Here is a 20,477-nt window from a genome sequence, read left to right on the forward strand (position 1 = left end):
AGTAAATATAAAAATAGACTTAGATATAGAAATTTAAAGTATTAATTAAGATATTAAAATCGATATATAAGATTATATACAATTAAAGAATCGGACAGGCTCGATATAACTGTTTAAAACTTACTAATCCAGATTTTTAAACTAGTTAATATGTATAGAAATAAAAATTATAAACTTAGTTTAAATAATAAATTAAATAATATTCTTATATATAATATTTTTATTAATATTCCAAGTAAAAAATATAAATAATTCTTTTAGAATTAAAAAAAATAAAATAAAAGTAAGATAGTAGGCTTATTAGAATATATTAGTATTAAAATATAAATATAAAGAACTTTCCGAATATACATAAAATTAGACTATCTAGTATTCTAATTCTAATATATAGATACTAGAGTTATTATAAAGCTATTAAGATAATGATATACAGATATAATAAATAAGAAAAATTAGAAAATACAAATAAAACCATATTTAAACAGTCTAGAATACAGAAAATAAATAATACAGAATAAAAAAAACAGATAATATAAAATATAAAATATAAAATATAATACTAATTTAATAAAAGCAAAAAATAGTATATATATATATAAAATCAAATAAGTAATAAATAAATCAGAGTAAAATATAATAGTTCAGTAATCTATAATTATAAAAGCAGAAATAATGGGCAAAATACTAAATATAAAATTCTTATAATCGATAAAACACAGAAATACTAGAAAGTTAATATAAAAAGCCTAATATTTAATAAAACAGAAAAATATAATATAAAAAATTTAGAATTTGATAAATAAACCGGTAAAATCTTAGAAACATATAATATAATATTTTAAATAACCGGATATACTACTATATATAATAATCGATTTTATAAAAGAATAAGTTGATTATATAAAAAGAAAGAGAAAAAAAGACCAAAGAATCGGTAATACTAAAGTTCTCCTGCTTAAACAGTAACTAAGACAGCATCAAACAAACAGCAGAATATTAACATAGCCGATATACGCTACAGTTTGCTTAGCTATTATATAACTGGGATCTAAAACCTCTACTTGTTGCTGCAGCGCTCCACCACCTGCGGTAGAAAATTGCCTTTATTTTATAAATAATTCTTATAACTTTATAAATTTAAGGATATTTAATATTCTAAAAATAATAATATAGATTATTAAATATATCAAATTAAATATCCATATAGAATAATTAATTATAATTTTTTTAAATTAATTAGAATAAAAATAGTTAGACTATTTATTCTTTTTTAATAATTCTAGCAGTCTGTATATACTAATACAATTTAATATCATAATTTTTCTATATATGAGCTGTTTTCTTAGTTTTATATTTATAAATCATATTTTTAGTATTATATATATAAATAACTGCAGCCGGCTTGCTCAATTATTATATAATAAATATCTAAGACCTGCTATATAGATTTCTTTTCGCGTTAACCGCGAAGGTTGGAAGGGCTGGTTTGGGCCCTTACAGATATTCAATAAGAAAGAACTAATTATAGATTTCTAAAAAGTTATATATATATCTAATAATACTCCTATTTTTATATATAAATCAAAATTCGATGTAAACAGCTTAACGGGCTGCTTGCTAAGACCGCGTGACCGACTTGCTTACATAGCCGACTCGCTTACCGATTATGTTACTAAATATGACGCCATTGGCTGACGCTTAGGTACTTTTGTTCCCTGGATTTCCTCCTCGCAACAAGTGCCTGCTGGAATTACGTTCAGCCTTGGTGCCTCAAGTAAATCCCCACCATGTTCGTGGTCAATAAGTAAGTACCTCTTCTTCGCCAGTCGCTCTGGATCTTCGCTCATTTGACAATAGCATAGTCTATAACCTCGATATACAGCTCCACAGATTACAGCAGCGCATCACAAGAAGCTCAAATGTCGAGCTTCAGGAAACCCCCAGCGATGTTAACCAAAATAAGGACATAGAAACACTGGAGCGCATCTCAGACTCGCTTTCAATAGCATCACGTTCACAGCCGGCTTTGCGCGCCAGCCGGATTGCGCGATTGATCTCGGAGTGTCCCCAGACTCGGGTAGTATGTGGCCAGTCCTCAGGTCTTCATTCGTCTAGTCCAGTCATAACAGATCTATCTTGGATTGTGGCCGCTAGGGCTGCCGTTCAAACATTTGGATTAGTCTTGGAGTCGCTTTCGGAGAACACCATCGCCATCACTGATGAGCTCACTTACTGGGACAGTCTTCTGGAATCTCAATGGTACATGGGGCTGTATACTGCGCAGACATTCCCTGTGTGGCTCTGGCACAAGCTTGGACATCAATCCTCTGCCTGGTTGTCCCCCGGAATATGGACTCGAACAATTCTTACATCAGATGCATGGCATCATTTCCACCACTCCGCCCGTCGGCGTGTATTCTCTAGGACAATGTCTACTGTGCGAAAGGGATTACTGCTTCCACTTCTAGCATCCAAGTTAGAGGTACGCCAGAAACGGAAAATGCTGCATGTGGCCAAAGATGTCAATGCCGGTGCACTGGGATTCCTGGTGGAACGATGCCTTCAGATTGACCTTGATGACGATCTCATAGGCAGCCATGGTGACAGCTCTGTTAGTGATGAATGGTGCAGTAAGATTATTGACAGTGTGACTTTGTTGGGATTAGTACTGCAGCATCTGGCCTCTGGCGGCACACTTCATGAATTTGAACTCAAGACTACCGCGGCCGCCGAGAAAGAGGGCTCGTTGCTTCACGTGCATTCTGACGGAACCGTGTGTCCTAAAGGACCTTACTATGTTATTGGAAAACTCGACCAAATAAACCAGACATTGATTCCACAGTACCTTGCGCTTACACAAAAAAGTACCAGTGGGCTTGGGCGACCTTCATTCATAGTGCGTTACTGGCTCCCATTTCTACTGGCGACCTTGTCAACCAGTACAATTCTCGAGATATTCAAGGCCCGGCGCCATGAACTCTTGGGGTGGATCACAGATATCGGATCCACAACAATCGAGTTCTGGAACAACTGGGTCGTGGACCCACTGAAGCGACTCGTTGGTACAATAAGACACGATGAGAAGAGCGAAATTGCGTTAATGAGCAAGAACAGTCTTGAAGCAGATCGAGCTAGTTTGGAAAGAATGGTGGTAGATTTCGTCCTAGACCATCGCGAGCCCAGCGATGAGTCTCTCGCATCCGCAGAAATGAACACAATCATGAACAAAGTCAGGGAAGGTGATCTCACACCGGTATTGAGGGCATATGAGAAGGATTTACGAACTCCATTCATTGGAACTATTCGAGGTGACTTAGTACGAGCCCTCCTGATACAGATACAAAAGACAAAGGTGGATGTCGAGGTTGCTATTGGGGGCATTGATGCTTTGCTGAGGAGCCAGGAGCTGGTGTTTGGGTAAGTATTACCCTACTTTCAAGTAGGTGTGATGTTAACAGGCCATAGTTTCGTTGGATTGACCCCTGGTCTATTGGTGTCGTATGCCTCCGTTCATTGGCTCTTTGGCATGTTTGGCAGCAGGAAGGGCTTGCGCCTTGGTCGGCGGCAGCATGAATTAAGGCACGCACTGAGGTTAGTACGCTATCTCGGCGAAGTCGATGACGAGTCTAATGAGGCCCAATCCAGACAAGTTCACCGTAACCTAACTTTATCGACCGTGACGGCCAGCGGAACCCTAGCCTTCAGAGACTACGGTCTGCTAATATGCAACACCGAGATTTTACTTCAGAAAGCACAAGCCATGCTTAGAGGGGCTGACATCCATGCCTTCCAGGAAGACATTAATGACATCATCAGCAAAAGAAGCGCGCAAAAACAAATTAAGGTTGTTGAACGGATGGGCTGGGTTTATTCCCGATGGTTGTAAGACTATCTTCAGCGTGTCTTGCCAACACTCAGCCATAAAAACCAATGATGATTCGACTGGATTAACCTGTTAGGTACCTAGTACTCAAGTCATCCTACTTGCATTGGGAATGGCAATTGCTACATCGGTTATTGTTGGGGTACATGGACTCCCAAAGTCCGACCGTTACCGGCCAGACCCCATGGGTAGACAGTAAATGAGGATGCTCTTTCTAAAACCATACATGTCACGGATGAGGTAGGCAGCGGAAGGGAGAGGAGGCACTGGCAATTGTAGCCAAGTCATAGCGACCGACGCACATATCATTTCTTGTGGTAGTAAATAGCAGAGTCGGCAGCTCCATTCTTTCAATATGGATTGTTATTTTGTTGCTTTGCGCCGAATCAATTCTAGATGATCTACACTGAAGCTGATACGCGGAATTCTTCTTGAATTAGATGATTATGGCGGGTGTATGGGGCAAGCAGTGCGATACGGTGGTGTTACTGGTCTGGGTACTACCAGTGGATCTTCGGAGTTCTACTCCGCCTTGGGCCTTCTTTGTACACGCAACTTATCGGTTGCATCCCTAGCTTATTCTCAAACTCGCCATCTTATCACCGGCATCGTTCAATATCATACATCATCAAGAACGCACAATCTTCACCCCACATTTCTTCAGGATCTGATCGCAGTCGATTCAGAGATCGGAGGTAACGTTAGCCCACAAGGATTCTAAACCCACTTTTCTTTGTCTCCCGGCCCCGGCCCCTGAGCCCCCGTACTCCCGGGCAAACGATTGAATCATCGGAGTCCTCCCAAACTACCATTACTCGGGTAAAACCAGGCCTTTCCGAGGTCACATCTGAGCGCTGTGTGCGAGAAGCTCCCACAGACCAGTCCAGGGTAATTGCATCTCTAAAGAAAATCCCAGAGGAGTGATGTACTAATAGTCATCAGTGAATCGGAAACCGAGAAGGCAGGGTAGAGCGGCGAACCACGGAGTAGAAAGCAACACCTGCTTCGGACCGGTCTCAATTCTGAGCACAAACTCCTCACTGAAGTTATTTCTTGAAGCTTGACCTTGCTGGACCTCTGTAGTTAGGGCCAGTCCATAATGGCCGGTACAAGGAATTACGATTTTTTGGTAGGTGGCAGTTTCCTCTCTGGCGAATCATCTCTCTAATATTATGTATCCTCAGATCAAACTGTTGTTGATTGGTGACTCGGGTGTCGGTAAATCTTGCTGTCTGCTGCGATTCAGCGAGGACTCATTCACTCCGTCGTTCATTACCACTATTGGCATTGATTTTAAGATCCGCACTATCGAACTCGATGGCAAGCGCGTGAAGCTCCAAATATGGGATACGGCTGGGCAAGAGCGATTCAGAACGATTACAACAGCTTACTATAGAGGAGCAATGGGGATTCTCCTGGTTTATGATGTCACCGATGAACGGTCGTTCCAAAGTAAGAACTCCTTCTGGAATTACTGGCATGAGTGAGATGCTAATGCTCTAAATCATTGAATCAGATATCCGCACATGGTTTTCCAATGTGGAGCAGCATGCAAGTGAAGGTGTTCACAAGATACTCATTGGCAACAAGTGTGATTGGGAAGAGAAGCGAGCAGTATCGACCGAGCAAGGCCAGCAGCTAGCTAACGAGCTGGGTATTCCATTTCTAGAAGTCTCGGCCAAGAACAACATCAACATTGAAAAAGCTTTCTATGATCTTGCTTCAGATATCAAGAAAGGAATGGATTCATCAAAGTCTGAGCAGGTCAGCTCTCAGGGCGTTAGTATAGACCAGCAAGGATCTGGCTTGAACGGCAACACAGGCGGAAAGTGTTGCTAATTCTAATTCTCCACCTCTGAATGCTTCAAGTCTCTCCCTCTTGTTCCTCTGTGGCCCTACACCTTGCCCCACATGTGGCCGAGCACGTGTCATGGATGGTATATACCAAAGCTCTCATACTCCAGTAGATGCTAAGGAAATAGCCTGGTCGTATGAAAGTCTTGGTGCTAAGATTTACGTCTAAGTGAAGGTACAACACTGTTATTTCTGCAATTTGTCTCTTTCTGCTTGAAACCTCGTGTGTTTAACAATGCGTCACTTTAGCTCTATTACACTACTGCTCTCGAACCTGGCGTCGGCCCGCTAAATCTGTCATGAAGCAAAGTAGCCGACTCCCAGGGATACATTCTTTGGTTAGATAGTATGGTGGTATCTTACCCTCGGCAGCGATTCGTGGCATATCTCCTATCCCCAGCATATACGAGCTCCTGACATAGTGGGAATGGTGCTTCGAATGGTAACAGTGTATTGATTGTTCTGCTTTCAGGGCTATACGGGCATTAACAGGGGCTCATTTTATGTTGTGGGTATCATACTCATACCTCATCAACGGTAATGATATGTACTCGGGTCGGTAATTCGGGATTTCGGCACCTGTTCGGTAGTATTTTTATATCAGTCATATTGCTCTGATATACAGAGTCTCGAAAAAAGGTCCGCAATCGGTGTCAAGATGTATATAAATTATCTAGAATGATAAACCATCTAACCTCAGACACGGCCTCCTGATCGATCGCGGCAGGAGGCCTGAGGACAGAACAGTTCATATGCGGTACTTGTAGAAGACGGCTCAAAAGTGATCACTTGTAGGCAGAATACATGCGAGCAAGTCAAATGTCTAAGTAGAAACTTGCAGATAGTCCCAAATCCAGTTGGTATCTCGATATTTGATGTTTGTGATTCCTTCGCAACTCATTTGCAGCCAAAGTGCTGTGCCTGGAGCTTCAGAGTCATTAGTACCGAGGGGAGGTTTCACAAGCCGTATGTGCCAGAACCACGGCCTCCAGAAGAGATTACACACCTGAGAATACATTGCTTGTGACGCTTCCTCTGACTCGGGTACGGGTGAATGCGATACACGAACAGATACAATTGGTTCTGTCCAGCTTAGCTACTGACTACTACGTAGCCTGAGGTAGAGAAGTGTGTGCGAGTGGGGCAGCCTGCATATCCCCCGCTCCTAAGGGGAAAAAAAGAAATTTAAGCTCATAAAGTGTCTACGCCATCTCACTATCTCTATACTCTGGCTCTTCCCTTGACAGAAATGGCTCAAATATAGCGAGCTCTTGACAATCGCCCGCCTATCCACAAAGCTCTTCTTCACTTTATAGAAGGCACTCGACCTCGTCAGTCCTTGGTGCGCACTCGAAGTGTTCGCTCTCCTTGTTCCTCGGCCATTGCATCCCGCGCGACCATCGGAAAATGATTTAGTCCAATTAATATTGAAACCTCCTTTACTTCGTGATCTGCCTTATTCTAGAAGAGTGAGATTATTCCAACCGAAGCCAATCTCTTCCGGCCGATACTTCCAAGCTTCGCATTATACACCATGTCTGAGACTCGGTCTTTCACCGTTCGACCGCTCTCGAAACAGACCAGAAACGATCATCGAGATGCCTTTCGCGTATACCTATCATCTTCCTCGTTAGCCGCTCTTAGACTTAGGGCTGGCGATGTTTGCGCCCTCTATATCTCTGGAGAAGGTTCCAAAAATGCTATAGCCTGGAATGCAGTTGAGAATATCCAGAATACCGTCGTTCAGACTTCTCGGACTCTTCAGGATTGCTACGGATATAAGATTGGCGAAAAAGTTACTATCAGCAAAGTTGATGGGCCACTCGAAGAAGCACAGACGGTCTCCTTAGTGGATTGCTCAGATGATGACAAGATCACTAAGTTTGGCATCATACCCTCCAGCGACATAAGCCATTGGGCATGGTCACTTGAATTCCCTCTGGCGAGATGTGATGCAATTGCCATCGGTCTTGTTTTCGAACTGGAGCTTAGAGGCCAGCGACGCAGTTTCAAAGTGGCCGGCATGTCAGGCCAAAGTCAAAACAGTGATCATACCTTGCTCAAATTCACAGACACTAGCAAAATCATCATCGGTGAGGACGTGGCACCAGTGAGTCGTAGGGAGTCCTATCTGAAAGTGAATTCAGATGGCTTGGGTGGGATGCAGTCACAGATCGATAGTATCAACGAGAGTCTTGCTGATTTCAACTCGGATGCCAGTACTCTGACCATGCCCCCATTCTATGAGCATAGTCGAGGCATATTGCTCTATGGTCCTAAGGGAACCGGCAAGACGGCGCTATTGGGCCAAATCCAAGCGGCGGGGTGGAGAAAGACCTTCAACATTGGCTCCTCTACCTTTGGTAGGAACTCTGGTGACGCTGAAACAAAGCTGCGCAATGCTTTTCAGGACGCAATGCGTTGTCAACCAAGTGCTATAATCATCGATCAACTGGAGTATATAGCGCCGAGAAGAACCACCGTGGAGACCCAATCATTGACGGCCGCTGTGTGCGAGTGTCTGGACATGGTGAAAGGCGCTCTAGTTTTGGTTGTGGCCGCGACTCGGCACCCGAACGATGTTGATGATGTTTTAAGGACACCCCATCGATTAGCGATTGAGATCGAGCTTCAAGTGCCAACAGCGCAGGCTCGAAGTGAAATCCTACATGCCATATGCGGAAACCCATCCCCTACGCTGAGTGACACGCTAATAGATCTCATAGCGGAAAAAACGCATGGTTATGTCGGTGCTGATCTATTTGCATTGCTTCAATTGGTCTGTCGAAAGGCGCGAAAACGCCAATCGACGGAGGATTATATTTGTGCCACTGATAATGGCTCAAATACGGGCCGAATGGCTTTGGACGCAAATAGACCCCTCGAAATCGAGGATGATGATGTTCTTTCTGCTCTACAGGAGACACGACCAACTGCAATGCGGGAGGTATTCCTGGAAACCCCTAAAGTGAGATGGTCGGACATTGGTGGACAGCATGAGATTAAAAGACGCCTACAGAAGGCAGTGGAGAGACCTCTGAAGGTAGGTTTTCGTATGTTGATCATGTCTTGACATCGCTGACTCCCCGGAACAGCATCCACAACGAATGAAGAGATTGAACGTAAACAGTAAAAAGGGAATTTTGCTATATGGGCCACCGGGTTGCTCCAAGACGCTGACCGTGAAAGCACTGGCTACGGAAGCAGGATTGAACTTTCTGGCAGTCAAAGGTGCTGAAATCCTGAGCATGTACGTTGGAGAGTCAGAAAGAGCACTACGGGAGATTTTCCGAAAGGCACGGTCCGCGAGGCCTAGTATCGTCTTCTTCGATGAGATTGATGCAATAGCCTCAAGGCGTGGCAGCTCATCTCAGGGCGGGGTCAATGTTCTTACAACACTATTGAACGAGATGGACGGAATTGAAGAGCTGAGGAATGTGTTGGTCGTCGCGGCCACAAACAAGCCTGAGGTCATTGATCCGGCCTTGATGCGACCAGGCCGTCTGGATAATATCCTTTATATAGGGCCTCCAGATTTCGAGGCCCGGAAGGAGATCCTGAGCATCTGGTTCAGTAAGTCTGTGGTCCATCCCGAAGTAGAGATAGAAGCTCTAGCTGGGAAAATGGAAGGATACTCCGGAGCGGAGATTGTTAGTATATGCGAGACAGCCGGTGATGCTGCCTTAGATGAGGAAGAGGAAACCGGACAGGAGCAGGACATTCGATTGAAACATTTCGAATACGCACTCCAGCAGGTTCGCAGGCAAATAACAGCCGCCGTTGTGGAGGAGTACGAACGATGGGGTAACGCTACAGCCGATATTTAGAAATATATATGATGCCTCTGATACTGATCCATTGTAAGACGCTGAAACTGCACATATCTAATACTGGCCTGATTCAAAAATGAAGGACATAAGCGAAATAGACCCTGCGTATCTACATTCCCGAGTCGCGAATCCCCTGTCTCATGTCATCGGTGTGAGATGCTACGTAGTTGCGGGTCGGGTGTTTGATTACCGAGAAGGATGGCCCGGCTCCTACGTATTGTATTTGGAGGCGGGAAGCTCCACACCACCCACCCTTCTTGCCAGTACCTCGCCCAACTTCCAGCCAACCTTCTGACTTCAACTTTCCAGGTCTAGGCCTGACAACACAGCATGTCTGACAGGCCTCGGGAATACTCTTCGAACCGCTCACCGCGCTACTCTACTCTCAATCGAGACGCCAGACCATCGCGACGATCCGAATCTCCTCGTTCAGAGACAAGGTACAAGAGTGGGACGCGAAGTCCGTCCGTTGATCGCATCTCGGGCCGGCGCAATGGCGCTCGATTCACAAGCAGGTCTCGATCTCGAACGCATTCTCGGAGTCGAAGTCGGAGTCAGACCTCAAGGTTATATGGAAAGGAAGGTTACAGCCGGTCGCCTAGTCCCTCACTCGCCTTGCCCCGAAGCTCCAAGGTTTGTTGATCACGGACATAACAAGTTTGGCTAGCTACACGTTCTCGCGCTAACTGCATCAAAGATTGTTGTAGAAAGACTCACCAAAAATGTTACCGAATCACATCTACATGAGATCTTCGGGGGGTTCGGAGAGATACAAAATCTCGATTTGCCCATGAATAAAGCCTGTAATTCAACGAGCTCTCGCCGGTCATAATCTCATGGATGCTAACCAGTCGCAGTCATGACCAATAGAGGCACTGCCTACATCCTATACCATGACCCTGCTGATGCAGAGGCCGCCATCGCACACATGCACGAAGCGCAGCTAGACGGTGCTGTCATAAGTGTGTCCATTGTCTTGCCCAGGCGAGCGTTCTCGCGCTCGCCGCCGCCACAAAGTCAAGGCAACATAGGAAGCTTCGGCCGTCAGAGCCAGGGCCATGGCCCTTCGCCCTTAGACAGTCGTGCTTCCCGCCGTTCGCCGTTCCCGCAAAGGTCAACGTCACCACGAAGGGCCCGGCGTTCGCGGCCCATGGATAGGCATGATATCTATCGGCCACGCTCTCCTTCGCGCTCTCGATCACCACGCCGCTCCAGATCATATTCCTCAAGAACTCCCTCGGTATCACCGAAAGGACGGATGCCACACCCACGAGTGGACACTCCTCGTCGTCGACGTCGCAGTCCCAGCTACAGCAGTTATGAGTACAGCAGTCGCAGTGATAAGAGTCGGAGCCCGAGTCAGACCAGAGACCGTTATCGGCATGATACCACACGGTAAACTCCAAATAAACTTACCGTCGTCTTTGAAACGATTCACACACCATCTGCACTCATTACTAGATTGTGGATGGTCACCAAGCCAAAATGTCATCATCAACTTACCAAGTGAACTTTTCAGGCAACACAAGCAGACGAGCCAGTCCGCGCCAGTCCTATCAGTAATAGCTAGAAAAATGGGACATTGTTTCTCAGTCCAACCACCCGTAGCCCCGTGCATTCATGTATTTACTGAGAGAGCCGTCGATGTACTAATAGTATGACAAATCTGAGTGCAGGTCTGTCCAGTTTAGATAAAGGAGCACCAGCCAATATACATAGCTGCCAAATTTCGCTTATCGGTTGCCTGTATAATCAATTCATCGACGTGGCCATCGACGGAAAGTGGGACAGATTCCCCAGGTAGGAGACCTCGGAGTTTGTTGCGCACATTTTCTAGTACCCCGGCGGGTGTATCAGGCACACTTGCATGTGTGCGACGCTATAAATCACTGAGCATCAAAAATTTCTTTCTGGGGATTCGGCACGCTTACTTTTTTCCCTATGAAATCTGTGGTCGGATCGTGCAGGAAAGTCTCCAGGACCGTCATGAGTGCATCTTCATTGTGGCGAAGCAATCTTAGACTTATCTCGCAGGTCTTGCGGTATGGACCTGTTTGGAATACTTGTCAATATCCCAGAGCTCGTGCCTTCAAGCTTCCCAACCCACTAACCATTGTATCCGTAGGCGCCAAAGGCATCCACCATATTCTGTGTTAAGCGGAAAGGAACTAGCTCAGGTTTGTCGAAGGTCAAGCCCTTGAGAAGGAATTAGCTTTTGGAAGAACATAGCTATACTTAGCAAGATTCCAACGCACCTTGTCAAAAAGGCAATTGAAGTCGACATGTAGTACCCCCCCTGTCCCTTCCTCAAAGAGAATGTTCTCACCATGACGGTCACCTAATCTGTTGGGAGTCTCTTAAAACAACGTCCTGGAATAGTGCTAGGAAGCCTAAGGAAACTAGGTGCCATACCCTAAGACATAACCAACCATAGACATAACAGCGCAGGATCGGGTGTAACGTATCCTGGCTGCAAACCATGCTTCCGTGTCAGGGAACATCTCGACAAACCAGTCATAGAGCACCGGAGGAAATCTAGTTGTCTGTTAGCCAACCAGCCTGTAGCGGGATTTGTCTTCCGTGTTGTGTACTTAGCAAGAATCTGAGTTGAGAACAAATCGAGTTTCGAAGCCTCTGAGCAGGCTTCATTGAGGTTTTGCCTAATCTCGCTGTACTATATAGTAGAAGCTGGGTTAGCACTCAGCTTTCCGGCGCATGCGCGGTAGGAGACCTGCATTTGGCGAAATTCCTCTCTCTTTCAAAAGCTTGATGACAAGTTCTCTCAATGTGCGGAGGTTATCCACCCACTCAATGAGTCCACACTCCTCGTTCAGTGGCGTAACAGCATACGTTTTGATGTCTGTCGAGCAATACATAAGATCAGAAGAGGGAAAATGAAAAAGCTGTCCGGGAGTATAATGCCTACACATTCGACGTTTGCTCGATTCGACGTCTCTCTTCAAGAATCTATTGATCATGTTATTGAACTCCATGAGGCGTTGATCCTTGCGAAGGTCATCCTTGGGTTTGCATAGGATACTGTAAATCCTTCCATCCGACCCTCGGATACTGATACGACGGGGCTTTTGAAGTGAATTCAGGATTTGAGCATCATCGAGGACAGCTAGTAACGATCAGCAAGCACGTTAAGTAATGAGCATCGGCAGCTTCGCACCTTCAATTGTAATTGCCTCTCTGGGGAAGGCCCTGAAGTTTTTGAGATATTCAGAATCATGACTGGCTGGTAAGATCGGTGTTAACATTGCCTGAAAAGGCACGACAAGTCGACAGGGGGCCACTTTATGATTGAAACCAAGAGATCTAAGATTTACTCTTGATACCTTCTCTTCAATGCGTGCTATGCATAGTTTCAACATCTCATCTGAGAATTTCTGGCCTTGATTAACCATCGCACGCATGTCAGATACGGATGACTCTCCTTTCGCTTTCTTGTTCATGTCCTGCTTCGATTAGCTCGCAGGACCTGCCAATTTTCCATGTTGACATACTGTGATTCTCTGGAGACAACTAATACCTCTCGAGGCTCTGTCTCTAGAAGACGACTTGACCACGGCGAGGACTGTCCATAGCCCTTGCTGAGGGAAAGAATTCACAGCTTTGGCTACGATTTTTGTCAAGAGGTCGTATACCGTGGTATTTGGATGACAGATACGAGCTAGGACTTGAGGAAGAATTGTAAACAGCTGAGTTTGTTAGTATGTTATGCTGTAAATCAAAGTCACTGGACCTACCAACGCAGCTGGGACTCGATGTATGTACTTCTTTAGCTGCAAATGTATGTCTTCGAGGCTTCTCTTTCGCTGCTGTAGGGTATGCTTTTGAAAATCCCTTTTTTCAGGAATGTCAACAATTGATGTGACTAGACAAGCAAAAAGCCGTTGTCGAAACAACGAATGAGTAGAGTAAAGGGGCTTACTCATTGTCTCCGCGCTTAGGATCAAATGGCTGTTCCACGATAGATGCGTGTTCCAACCACAAAGTCAGCACTTTGGGGAGTGATTGAAAGACATATTTATTTCCATGAGCCAATGATCGTAGATAATTGTCGACAACAAGCTTTGAGACTTCGCCACTCAAACTAGAACGTGTAAGATAGAATCGCTTCAGAAATCTGGGGACCTGATAAGGCAAACGTACTAGATCTGTGCCTCCTTCCCCAGTGGCTTCGCCTTCTCAGAATCCAAGATCTTATTGTAGTGCTTTCCCAAATAATAATGTGCTTTCTCCCACCTACTTATGATTAGCATGAGTCCCTCACAGAGAACTTCGGCAGATACCTTGGTTGAAGTTTTATGGCTTCCCTGAACCTTTGAACAATAACATCCGATTGAGTTTGACCGGCACGATCCGTCCATTTTGCCAGGAGCAAGTGGGCCTAAGAGAGACGTGGCCCGGGTTAGACGCTGTACATAACTCAATAAAGGTGATATACCCTAGCTGCAAGAATATTCTGGTGTTTGTCACGTAGTAGGGATCCGGAATCGGGGTCGCCTGACGTTGAAAATTCATTAGCCATGATTGCACCTTCAAGCGTCTGTATCGCTTTCCGGTGGTGACCGTCTTTCCACAGAAGTCGGGCGTGTTCGATAGTAGCTGTTCGGTCTTTCAAGCGGGCAGCATGAAGCATTGACTGATATGCTTGGTTGGTGTAATTGCCCTTCCGCAGAAGACGGGCACTAGCCAGCCAAGCAGCTGCGATTTCAGAATCGGAGAATTTGCCCCTTCAAGCGTACAGTCAGTCCGCGTAAGTATCATAAAACTGAAGGAATATCCATACGTCAATTCCATTGTTGCTCGCCTAAGGCCGAGTAGGTATTGCTTGTCGGAGATATATCCTCCTAAGATGTCTAGGCGACGGTCTAAAACAGCACGCACTTCTGACCGTGACGTTTGCTCGATGCAAGGCTCGTGTCCTATCTTGACTATGAACTCAATCTCACATAAAGCATGCAACCTGTGTATACTGTCATGGCATGATTGCAACGAAGTCACCGAATTAGCTGTCAGTGATTTGGCAACATTGAGTCGCAGACCATTGATTAGCTGCCCAAACCTTGCCCCGTCATCACGACGAAGTGCGTCGAAAGCGAGTCCAATCCCGATATTGAAATCCGACGTATCCTGCGAGCCAAGTCGTAGATAATGGTGTAGTCGATCCCAGTTCCCAGTAATCCAAGATGCTTCCACTGCGAAGGGAAGGAACTTACTCCTTAGAACAGGACTTGTGAGAACCTCGAATCTGGCGAGAATAGCATCTGTGCAGCACGAGTGAGTCTGAAAAGTTGCAGCAAACAAATGCTAGTTAACGGCATACCTTGCTGTCCTGATTCCTTGAGACAAGTAAGCAGATTCCATTGCGCTTCGCCGTTGTCCGGATCTTTCTGGACCTGTAGCTCATACCAGCTCTGCGCAGTAGCCCACCTTCCTGCTTTGCGATGTTCAAGCACTTGCTGATCGATGTTCAACGCATGAAGACTGGACGAAATTCCTTCAATGCCGTCTGGCTCATCGATCTGGCTGTAAATATCCTGAAGACGCTGGTACAGAGACTCGGTTCCGGAAGGCTGCCGTGTGCCGGCCTGAATCTTGGACTGACGAATGTACTGCTCCCAATGGAACAGGGCCCGTGAGAATGACTTGCACTCGACCGCTCTTCTTGAGATGATCTCTGGAGGTATTGAGATCAACAAAGCTTCCACAGCTTTCACCTGCGATGTGTAGGTATCCAGGAGCATTTGGCGAGACGCTTCCTTGTGGGTACGACTAGAGTGATGGCTGTGATGCTTGAAGCTATTGAGTTGTTTCTTCTTTCCTTGAAGCCATCGCGAAAGATAATCTAGAACCTCAAAGATACTCTTAAGCGAGAGAAAGGTACTAGTCAGTGCCTGCGAAGTGAGGAATCCAGGGGAAACTGACCTGACTGCATAACAATATGTTCTCGTATGCATAATTGTTCGATTCTGGAAGAGGATAAGACAATGTATGTACCAGTTCGCATCGCAAATCTTGCTTCTCACTTTCCGTTCCGCCAACTATGCGATTTAGAACCGCAAATGGCAAAAGGAATGACGCTATCGAGATATCCTGACCCTTAACAATGCGACTGCAGACGCTAAATATGAGTCGTGCATTATCGCCGTTCCCACTTCGTAACAGGTCTTGCACAAAGCTTCGAAGCCAGTTGCCATGAGTCAGTTCCAGAGAGAAAAGAGGAGATTTGCAATTAGTGTTGATGGCGCCAATCGTAACTGTGTACTTTGATGTTAGGAATGGAGTCAAGATGTTGCGAACAGCCTCAGGCAGTTGCATCCAGCGTCCATATTTTTCCCCCCCTTGAACATCCCGAGACCGGCTAATCACGGCCGAGTCAAGGTTGCAGAACCTGAGCATATTTTGCATTGCATACGCGAGAAATCCTTGGGCTCTCGTGTTAGATGTCGACAGAAAAGCCTCGACGAGAACGTGCTGCAGGAAGAACAGAATGAAGTCAAAAGTCTCCTCCATGCTGTCAAAATTCGATAAGACCAGTATATCTTTCTTCTCCTTTATCGTATCTACTCGATTGGGATCAAGACAGCCGATCAAACCCAAACACCGAGCCGAGAGAATAGTGATGGATTCCGAGCTCGCATTGAATTTGACACAGCAATCAAGCAAGGCTCGAGTCAGCTGTGAAACAACCGGATCTGGTTGTTCACTAAGCACTGAGGCATGAACGAATTCTTCATTGCCAGAAAGAAAGGCAACGAGTTCCTTCAAAGTTTGCTCAATGACTACCGCGTTTTCACTTTGGCTGCGACGAATAAAAGCCAAAAATCGGCTCCGAACGTCCATCTTTCCTCTAAGCTCGTTGATCTCTACCTCAAAGTTGGCTAGCCTCGGTATTAAAGAAAGAGAGGGCATGGTATGGAAGATGTCGCGTACCACATCACTATGGTGATGTATGATATAACCAACCAAGTCGTGAGCATGACTTTGTGTTTCTTCAGTGAACATGTCCCAGTACTTCATCACTATAGACAATGTCTGATCAATGAGGGACTCGACCTCTTCCCCCTGAAGAGTGCTAATGAGGACTCTCCACACCATGAATGCATGATTGCACAAATCCTTCATTTCGAGTGCGGATTGTAAGCAAGCACATATCTAATTTAAGTCAGCCGCATTGCACTAATATGACTGAAAGAAGGTTTAAAGGGCAGACCTGCGGCAAAGCACTACTGACGTGACCTCGAGCGACCTTGATCATCTCTCCAATAGCTGCAAGATTTCTTTTCTTTTCCATGAGTGACTGTCTGACTTGAAAATCATTTATGGCATGTGCAAATTGTGTAATGATGCCAAGTACATGCTCTTCGATGAAGTGACCGATCAAGTTGCCTCGTTTTTGTGCATTGGCGGATTTTCGTGGGACAAGGGCGGCGAGGAGATGAAGCGCTCGCTGGAACTGTTACACTTAGTGACCATGGCCAGCAAGCCTTGAGTGCACACCTACTCTCGCTCCTTTTCTGACGCTCGAGTCCCCCAAGTTCTTGAGAATTTCACAAGCGATGAGAATCGGCTCGACTCTCAAGAGTTCGGCTAAGGTACGTCCAGCGAAGGCGGCATCCACTGTGGATAGGGTGGACATTATACTATCTTCCGGGTCCGATGATGGCTGACTCAACAAGAACGCTAGTATAGCGGCGAGATTGTTCTTCTCTGAACATATATCGAACGGGGTTTTGAGTTCTTTGTATGTGGCGCCTACCCTGGCGATGATATCCCGTTTTTGTGTGAGCACGAGGTAAGGTAAAACATGAACCTCAGTTAATCGTAAGAAGTCATCCACTTGCATCCCTAGGAGATCGCACAGCTGTTCTGCCATGTAAGGGCGAGACTGGAAGCTTTTGACCACGGTCACAGAGAGGGTTCTCCAGAATGGTCGAAACAAGCCAGCGGGAGTAAGTGAGAGATTTTGCGCGAGTCTGGAGAGCTAGATGGGAATTAGTCCATTGTTAATTTGGTCCAATGTTAATTTGAAGAGAAGGTTTCCAATGATTCACACATACTTCAGTGTATGCGATGGAGCAGACGAATGGATTCGAGTGACCCAGATATTCAACAAGACGCAGCAAAATGATGTTCATTTCTTCGTCATAGGAGAGCCTTCATGGTTGACAGGATGATTAGCAACATGAGCAGGATGATGAATCAAGGAAGGCTTACATTGCAAGCCGACAAATTGTCAAGATGCAACTTTCATGATAATAAATGTCCTTCTTCTCTGCGATCCCGCGTAACCAATCCAAGATTCTTATGAAGTTGTCATGCCTAACACTTCGGTCCAGTTTTCTCTGAACAAACGAAGTAATCGAAAAACTAGAAACATCGTCAACACCCACCGCTAGGCCGCACAGTTCCAAGAGTACATACCCGGCCGTTATTCGTAATTCTCTTATAGAGCTCCTCATAGAGTGTAGATAGAAGTCCCCGAAGACAGAAGTGGCGAGCCGCGTGTATTCACAGTTTGGAGAATGCATGATGACCCTACGTAAAGCAGATATTGCAGCTATTCTCAAAGGCGCAGTGCGGGAAAGCGTAGGTAGTATGGAGGCAAACACGTCACCCAGTAGGTCAGCCCCGCGGCACTGCTCTTCCGGGTCGAAGCGGTCTTTTCTGCTTTCATCATCGCAAAAGCGACAATGTGATGCATCATTCGAGGTAGCTCCGTCAATGCGTGCCAAGCTTCCAGCCATAGCGCAAGGTAAAAGTCCTAGGGTGTGTAGAAATTCGCATTTTTTCTCCTCACTAATTTCGCCAAAATATTCACTGCAGCCGGGATTAGGTATCCGTTATAGCATCTCATTGCAGTATGACTTACGACACGGCAGGTCCAAGGTCCTTGATATCACTGGAGTCTCGATCACAAAGCAACCTGAGTAATTCTGACACAAGCCTTTGCGGCATACTGCGGTTGAATATATTTGCATCAGAACGCGAAACACAGCGTCGCTTCACAGAAGGACCACTTTCAGTGTTGTCAACTGATGGGTCAATGGTGCGTGACTCTTGTGATTGAGCAATCCCTTGCCCTGCGTGCTGTGTGAGAGCATCAGAAGTCTCAAACACAGTGGTATGCTCCGCTTTTGATGGCAAGACTCTTCTCAGAAGATTCTCAACCGATGCCTGTTCATAGAATTAGCCTCAAATGCACACATACACAGATTATTCATGCTCGGTTACCTGCAGACGCGGCTCTAAAGACTGAAAGAATGCAAGTCTCTCCGTCATTGCATTGTTCAACAGAATCGATTTGTCCGTGATGCTATCGCGACGCGCTGTACATTTCAACATGTCAACAACTCTATTTATGAGCTGGCTCAATTCTAGTTGAATGACCGGGAAATCGCTCAGGTCGTCCGTGGCCAAAAGGTCTCCCAATTTTTGAAGAACAATATGGACCAACTGTAAGTCTTGATCTGTGCATCTCCCCTGGGTGAAGAGAGTCCCAGCTGCGGCTATCATGCGGACAACAATCTGTGTGGTTGTCTCTTTCGGAGCGGGAAAAGTCTTTTGGAGCCAGGAAACGGCCAGGTCCCATAGGCGCTGATAACCGTTCAGGAGCCATATCTTATCATGCCGATCAAAAGGGGTGTCAGATGAGGTAGAAGCGTGTATGTTAGACTTGAACATATCAGCACAGAGTAAGAAGCTCTGGAGCAATGACCCTGCGTTGATGCTCCTATTGAATGAGCCATGCGGAAGACGGAGTTTCAAAAGATCTATACAGAATTGTTGCTTCAAGTTGACTACAGGAGGATTGGTCGCATGCTCATTGGATAACCGTTGAGAATGAAAAGCCTCTAGAGAGCACAGAAGGTCTAGAGGGGGTTAGCCAGACATCCGACACAGACGCGACGCATGAACAAACCCATGGTGCATGATCGTAAGAACGAAGAGATACAAAGGAAAGAATGGAAGATTCTGGCATGACTATTGGGCACACTCGTTATGCTCGAGAGGATGCTATTGACTTTTTCTCTGAGTCTGTCTATCTCCCAGATACTGGCCGCTCGCAGGAGTCGGACAAGCAGCCACGAGTACAGGGGAACCTGTTCATCGTTTCCCAGAATCTCCGGATCCGCAACCTCAACAAGAACCAAAGGTGCTTTGTCGACAACAGCCTGTATAATATCCAGGCAGTCCCAGAGCTGATTTGCTAGGTCCTCCCGGTGGCGCCCCTGGTCCTTGATACAAGGCTCGAGGCCGGCTTTGAGGGCAATACAAAGAAGCTTCTTGACATCGGCGACGCTGTCATTGGATAGCAGCTGGCTGTATTTGCCTTCAAGGAGTTCATGCCGCAGTTGTGAGAAAGCTTCTTTGGTTAGGATACGCGTCTGATCGCCTTGCGAGGACAGACGCGGAACCAGCTGCGCCGCCAGGGTCGAAGAAACCGTCTCTGCAACGTCCGATCGGTTGGTCTTCGATGTGGAAAATCGAGACGATTTGCGCTCAATTGTTGCCATTGGCAATGCAACCACACATGGTGCATGTGTCTTCGGATATTCTAGGCGATGATGAAGCTCGGTAATGACAGGTGATGGTGATTAGAACAGGCTCTGGAGGATGGGGGGAGAGGGTTGTTATTCGGGTTCGATCCGATAATCACATAATCACCCAAGGCGGCGGGCAGAATCATAGATTTCCATACATTTCCACATGGACTACCGAATACCTCGCCTTCATTGGAGTTCGGAATTTTCTTAGGCACTTGCTGCTTTAGGGCCTGTCATTTCGAGGTCAGATGCTCTCTGTTGATGCAAGTCCCAAAGCAAAGGACGACGGCTGACTTTTTATATGTGCTATACTTCGTACTTACTCATACTCGTCTATGGTTACTTATTACC

At 45.8% G+C, this 20,477-nt stretch overlaps 5 protein-coding genes across 5 annotated transcripts; 4 read left to right on the forward strand and 1 right to left on the reverse strand.

The window, feature by feature from the left end:
* The first annotated feature begins 1,731 nt into the window (after positions 1–1,731).
* On the forward strand, positions 1,732–4,173 carry BO66DRAFT_390408 (ATP synthase regulation protein NCA2). Its single transcript, XM_025647001.1, has 4 exons — positions 1,732–1,804; positions 1,858–3,417; positions 3,466–3,591; positions 3,646–4,173. Exons 1-4 carry the CDS (start codon positions 1,788–1,790, stop codon positions 3,884–3,886), a joined length of 1,944 nt encoding a protein of 647 aa, XP_025505742.1. The 5' UTR covers positions 1,732–1,787; the 3' UTR covers positions 3,887–4,173.
* A 593-nt stretch (positions 4,174–4,766) lies between these two features.
* Positions 4,767–6,141, forward strand: srgA (Rab family GTPase srgA). Its single transcript, XM_025650123.1, has 4 exons — positions 4,767–4,771; positions 4,826–5,012; positions 5,068–5,335; positions 5,400–6,141. The coding sequence occupies exons 2-4, from the start codon at positions 4,983–4,985 to the stop codon at positions 5,720–5,722; spliced, it is 621 nt and encodes a 206-aa protein (XP_025505743.1). The 5' UTR covers positions 4,767–4,771; positions 4,826–4,982; the 3' UTR covers positions 5,723–6,141.
* Positions 6,142–6,958: 817 nt separating this feature from the next.
* On the forward strand, positions 6,959–9,564 carry BO66DRAFT_370476 (putative AAA family ATPase; the record flags this gene model as incomplete). The annotated part of the gene is made up of 2 exons (XM_025645418.1): positions 6,959–8,780; positions 8,833–9,564. Exons 1-2 carry the CDS (start codon positions 7,272–7,274, stop codon positions 9,562–9,564), a joined length of 2,241 nt encoding a protein of 746 aa, XP_025505744.1. The 5' UTR covers positions 6,959–7,271.
* A 333-nt stretch (positions 9,565–9,897) lies between these two features.
* On the forward strand, positions 9,898–10,966 carry BO66DRAFT_419208 (RNA-binding protein with serine-rich domain 1; the record flags this gene model as incomplete). The annotated part of the gene is made up of 3 exons (XM_025649797.1): positions 9,898–10,200; positions 10,265–10,370; positions 10,425–10,966. The coding sequence occupies 3 exons, from the start codon at positions 9,898–9,900 to the stop codon at positions 10,964–10,966; spliced, it is 951 nt and encodes a 316-aa protein (XP_025505745.1).
* Positions 10,967–11,254: 288 nt separating this feature from the next.
* atrA (protein kinase MEC1) lies at positions 11,255–20,096 on the reverse strand (the record flags this gene model as incomplete). The annotated part of the gene is made up of 26 exons (XM_025649798.1): positions 11,255–11,446; positions 11,499–11,617; positions 11,679–11,763; positions 11,823–11,910; positions 11,980–12,102; positions 12,159–12,236; positions 12,268–12,427; positions 12,494–12,691; positions 12,743–13,028; positions 13,077–13,271; positions 13,320–13,416; positions 13,505–13,666; positions 13,726–13,818; positions 13,866–13,963; positions 14,021–14,309; positions 14,366–14,843; positions 14,903–15,443; positions 15,505–16,734; positions 16,793–17,035; positions 17,084–17,563; positions 17,640–17,736; positions 17,797–17,949; positions 18,004–18,399; positions 18,452–18,756; positions 18,814–19,451; positions 19,502–20,096. 26 exons carry the CDS (start codon positions 20,094–20,096, stop codon positions 11,255–11,257), a joined length of 7,419 nt encoding a protein of 2,472 aa, XP_025505746.1.
* Between the last annotated feature and the right edge of the window lie 381 nt (positions 20,097–20,477).

Source organism: Aspergillus aculeatinus, assembly GCF_003184765.1.
Source record: "Aspergillus aculeatinus CBS 121060 unplaced genomic scaffold BO66scaffold_14, whole genome shotgun sequence".
In the NCBI taxonomy this organism is placed as follows: Eukaryota; Fungi; Ascomycota; class Eurotiomycetes; order Eurotiales; family Aspergillaceae; genus Aspergillus; species Aspergillus aculeatinus.

Bases quoted from the DNA above. Each gene is read 5' to 3' on its own strand.
- BO66DRAFT_390408 (XM_025647001.1), top strand. The intron at 3,418-3,465 runs GTAAGTATTACC...AACAGGCCATAG, and splicing joins AGCCAGGAGCTGGTGTTTGG to TTTCGTTGGATTGACCCCTG. The intron at 3,592-3,645 runs GTTAGTACGCTA...GGCCCAATCCAG, and splicing joins GAATTAAGGCACGCACTGAG to ACAAGTTCACCGTAACCTAA.
- srgA (XM_025650123.1), top strand. From the start codon at position 4,983: ATGGCCGGTACAAGGAATTACGATTTTTTG. The intron at 5,013-5,067 runs GTAGGTGGCAGT...ATGTATCCTCAG, and splicing joins CAAGGAATTACGATTTTTTG to ATCAAACTGTTGTTGATTGG. The intron at 5,336-5,399 runs GTAAGAACTCCT...TCATTGAATCAG, and splicing joins CGATGAACGGTCGTTCCAAA to ATATCCGCACATGGTTTTCC.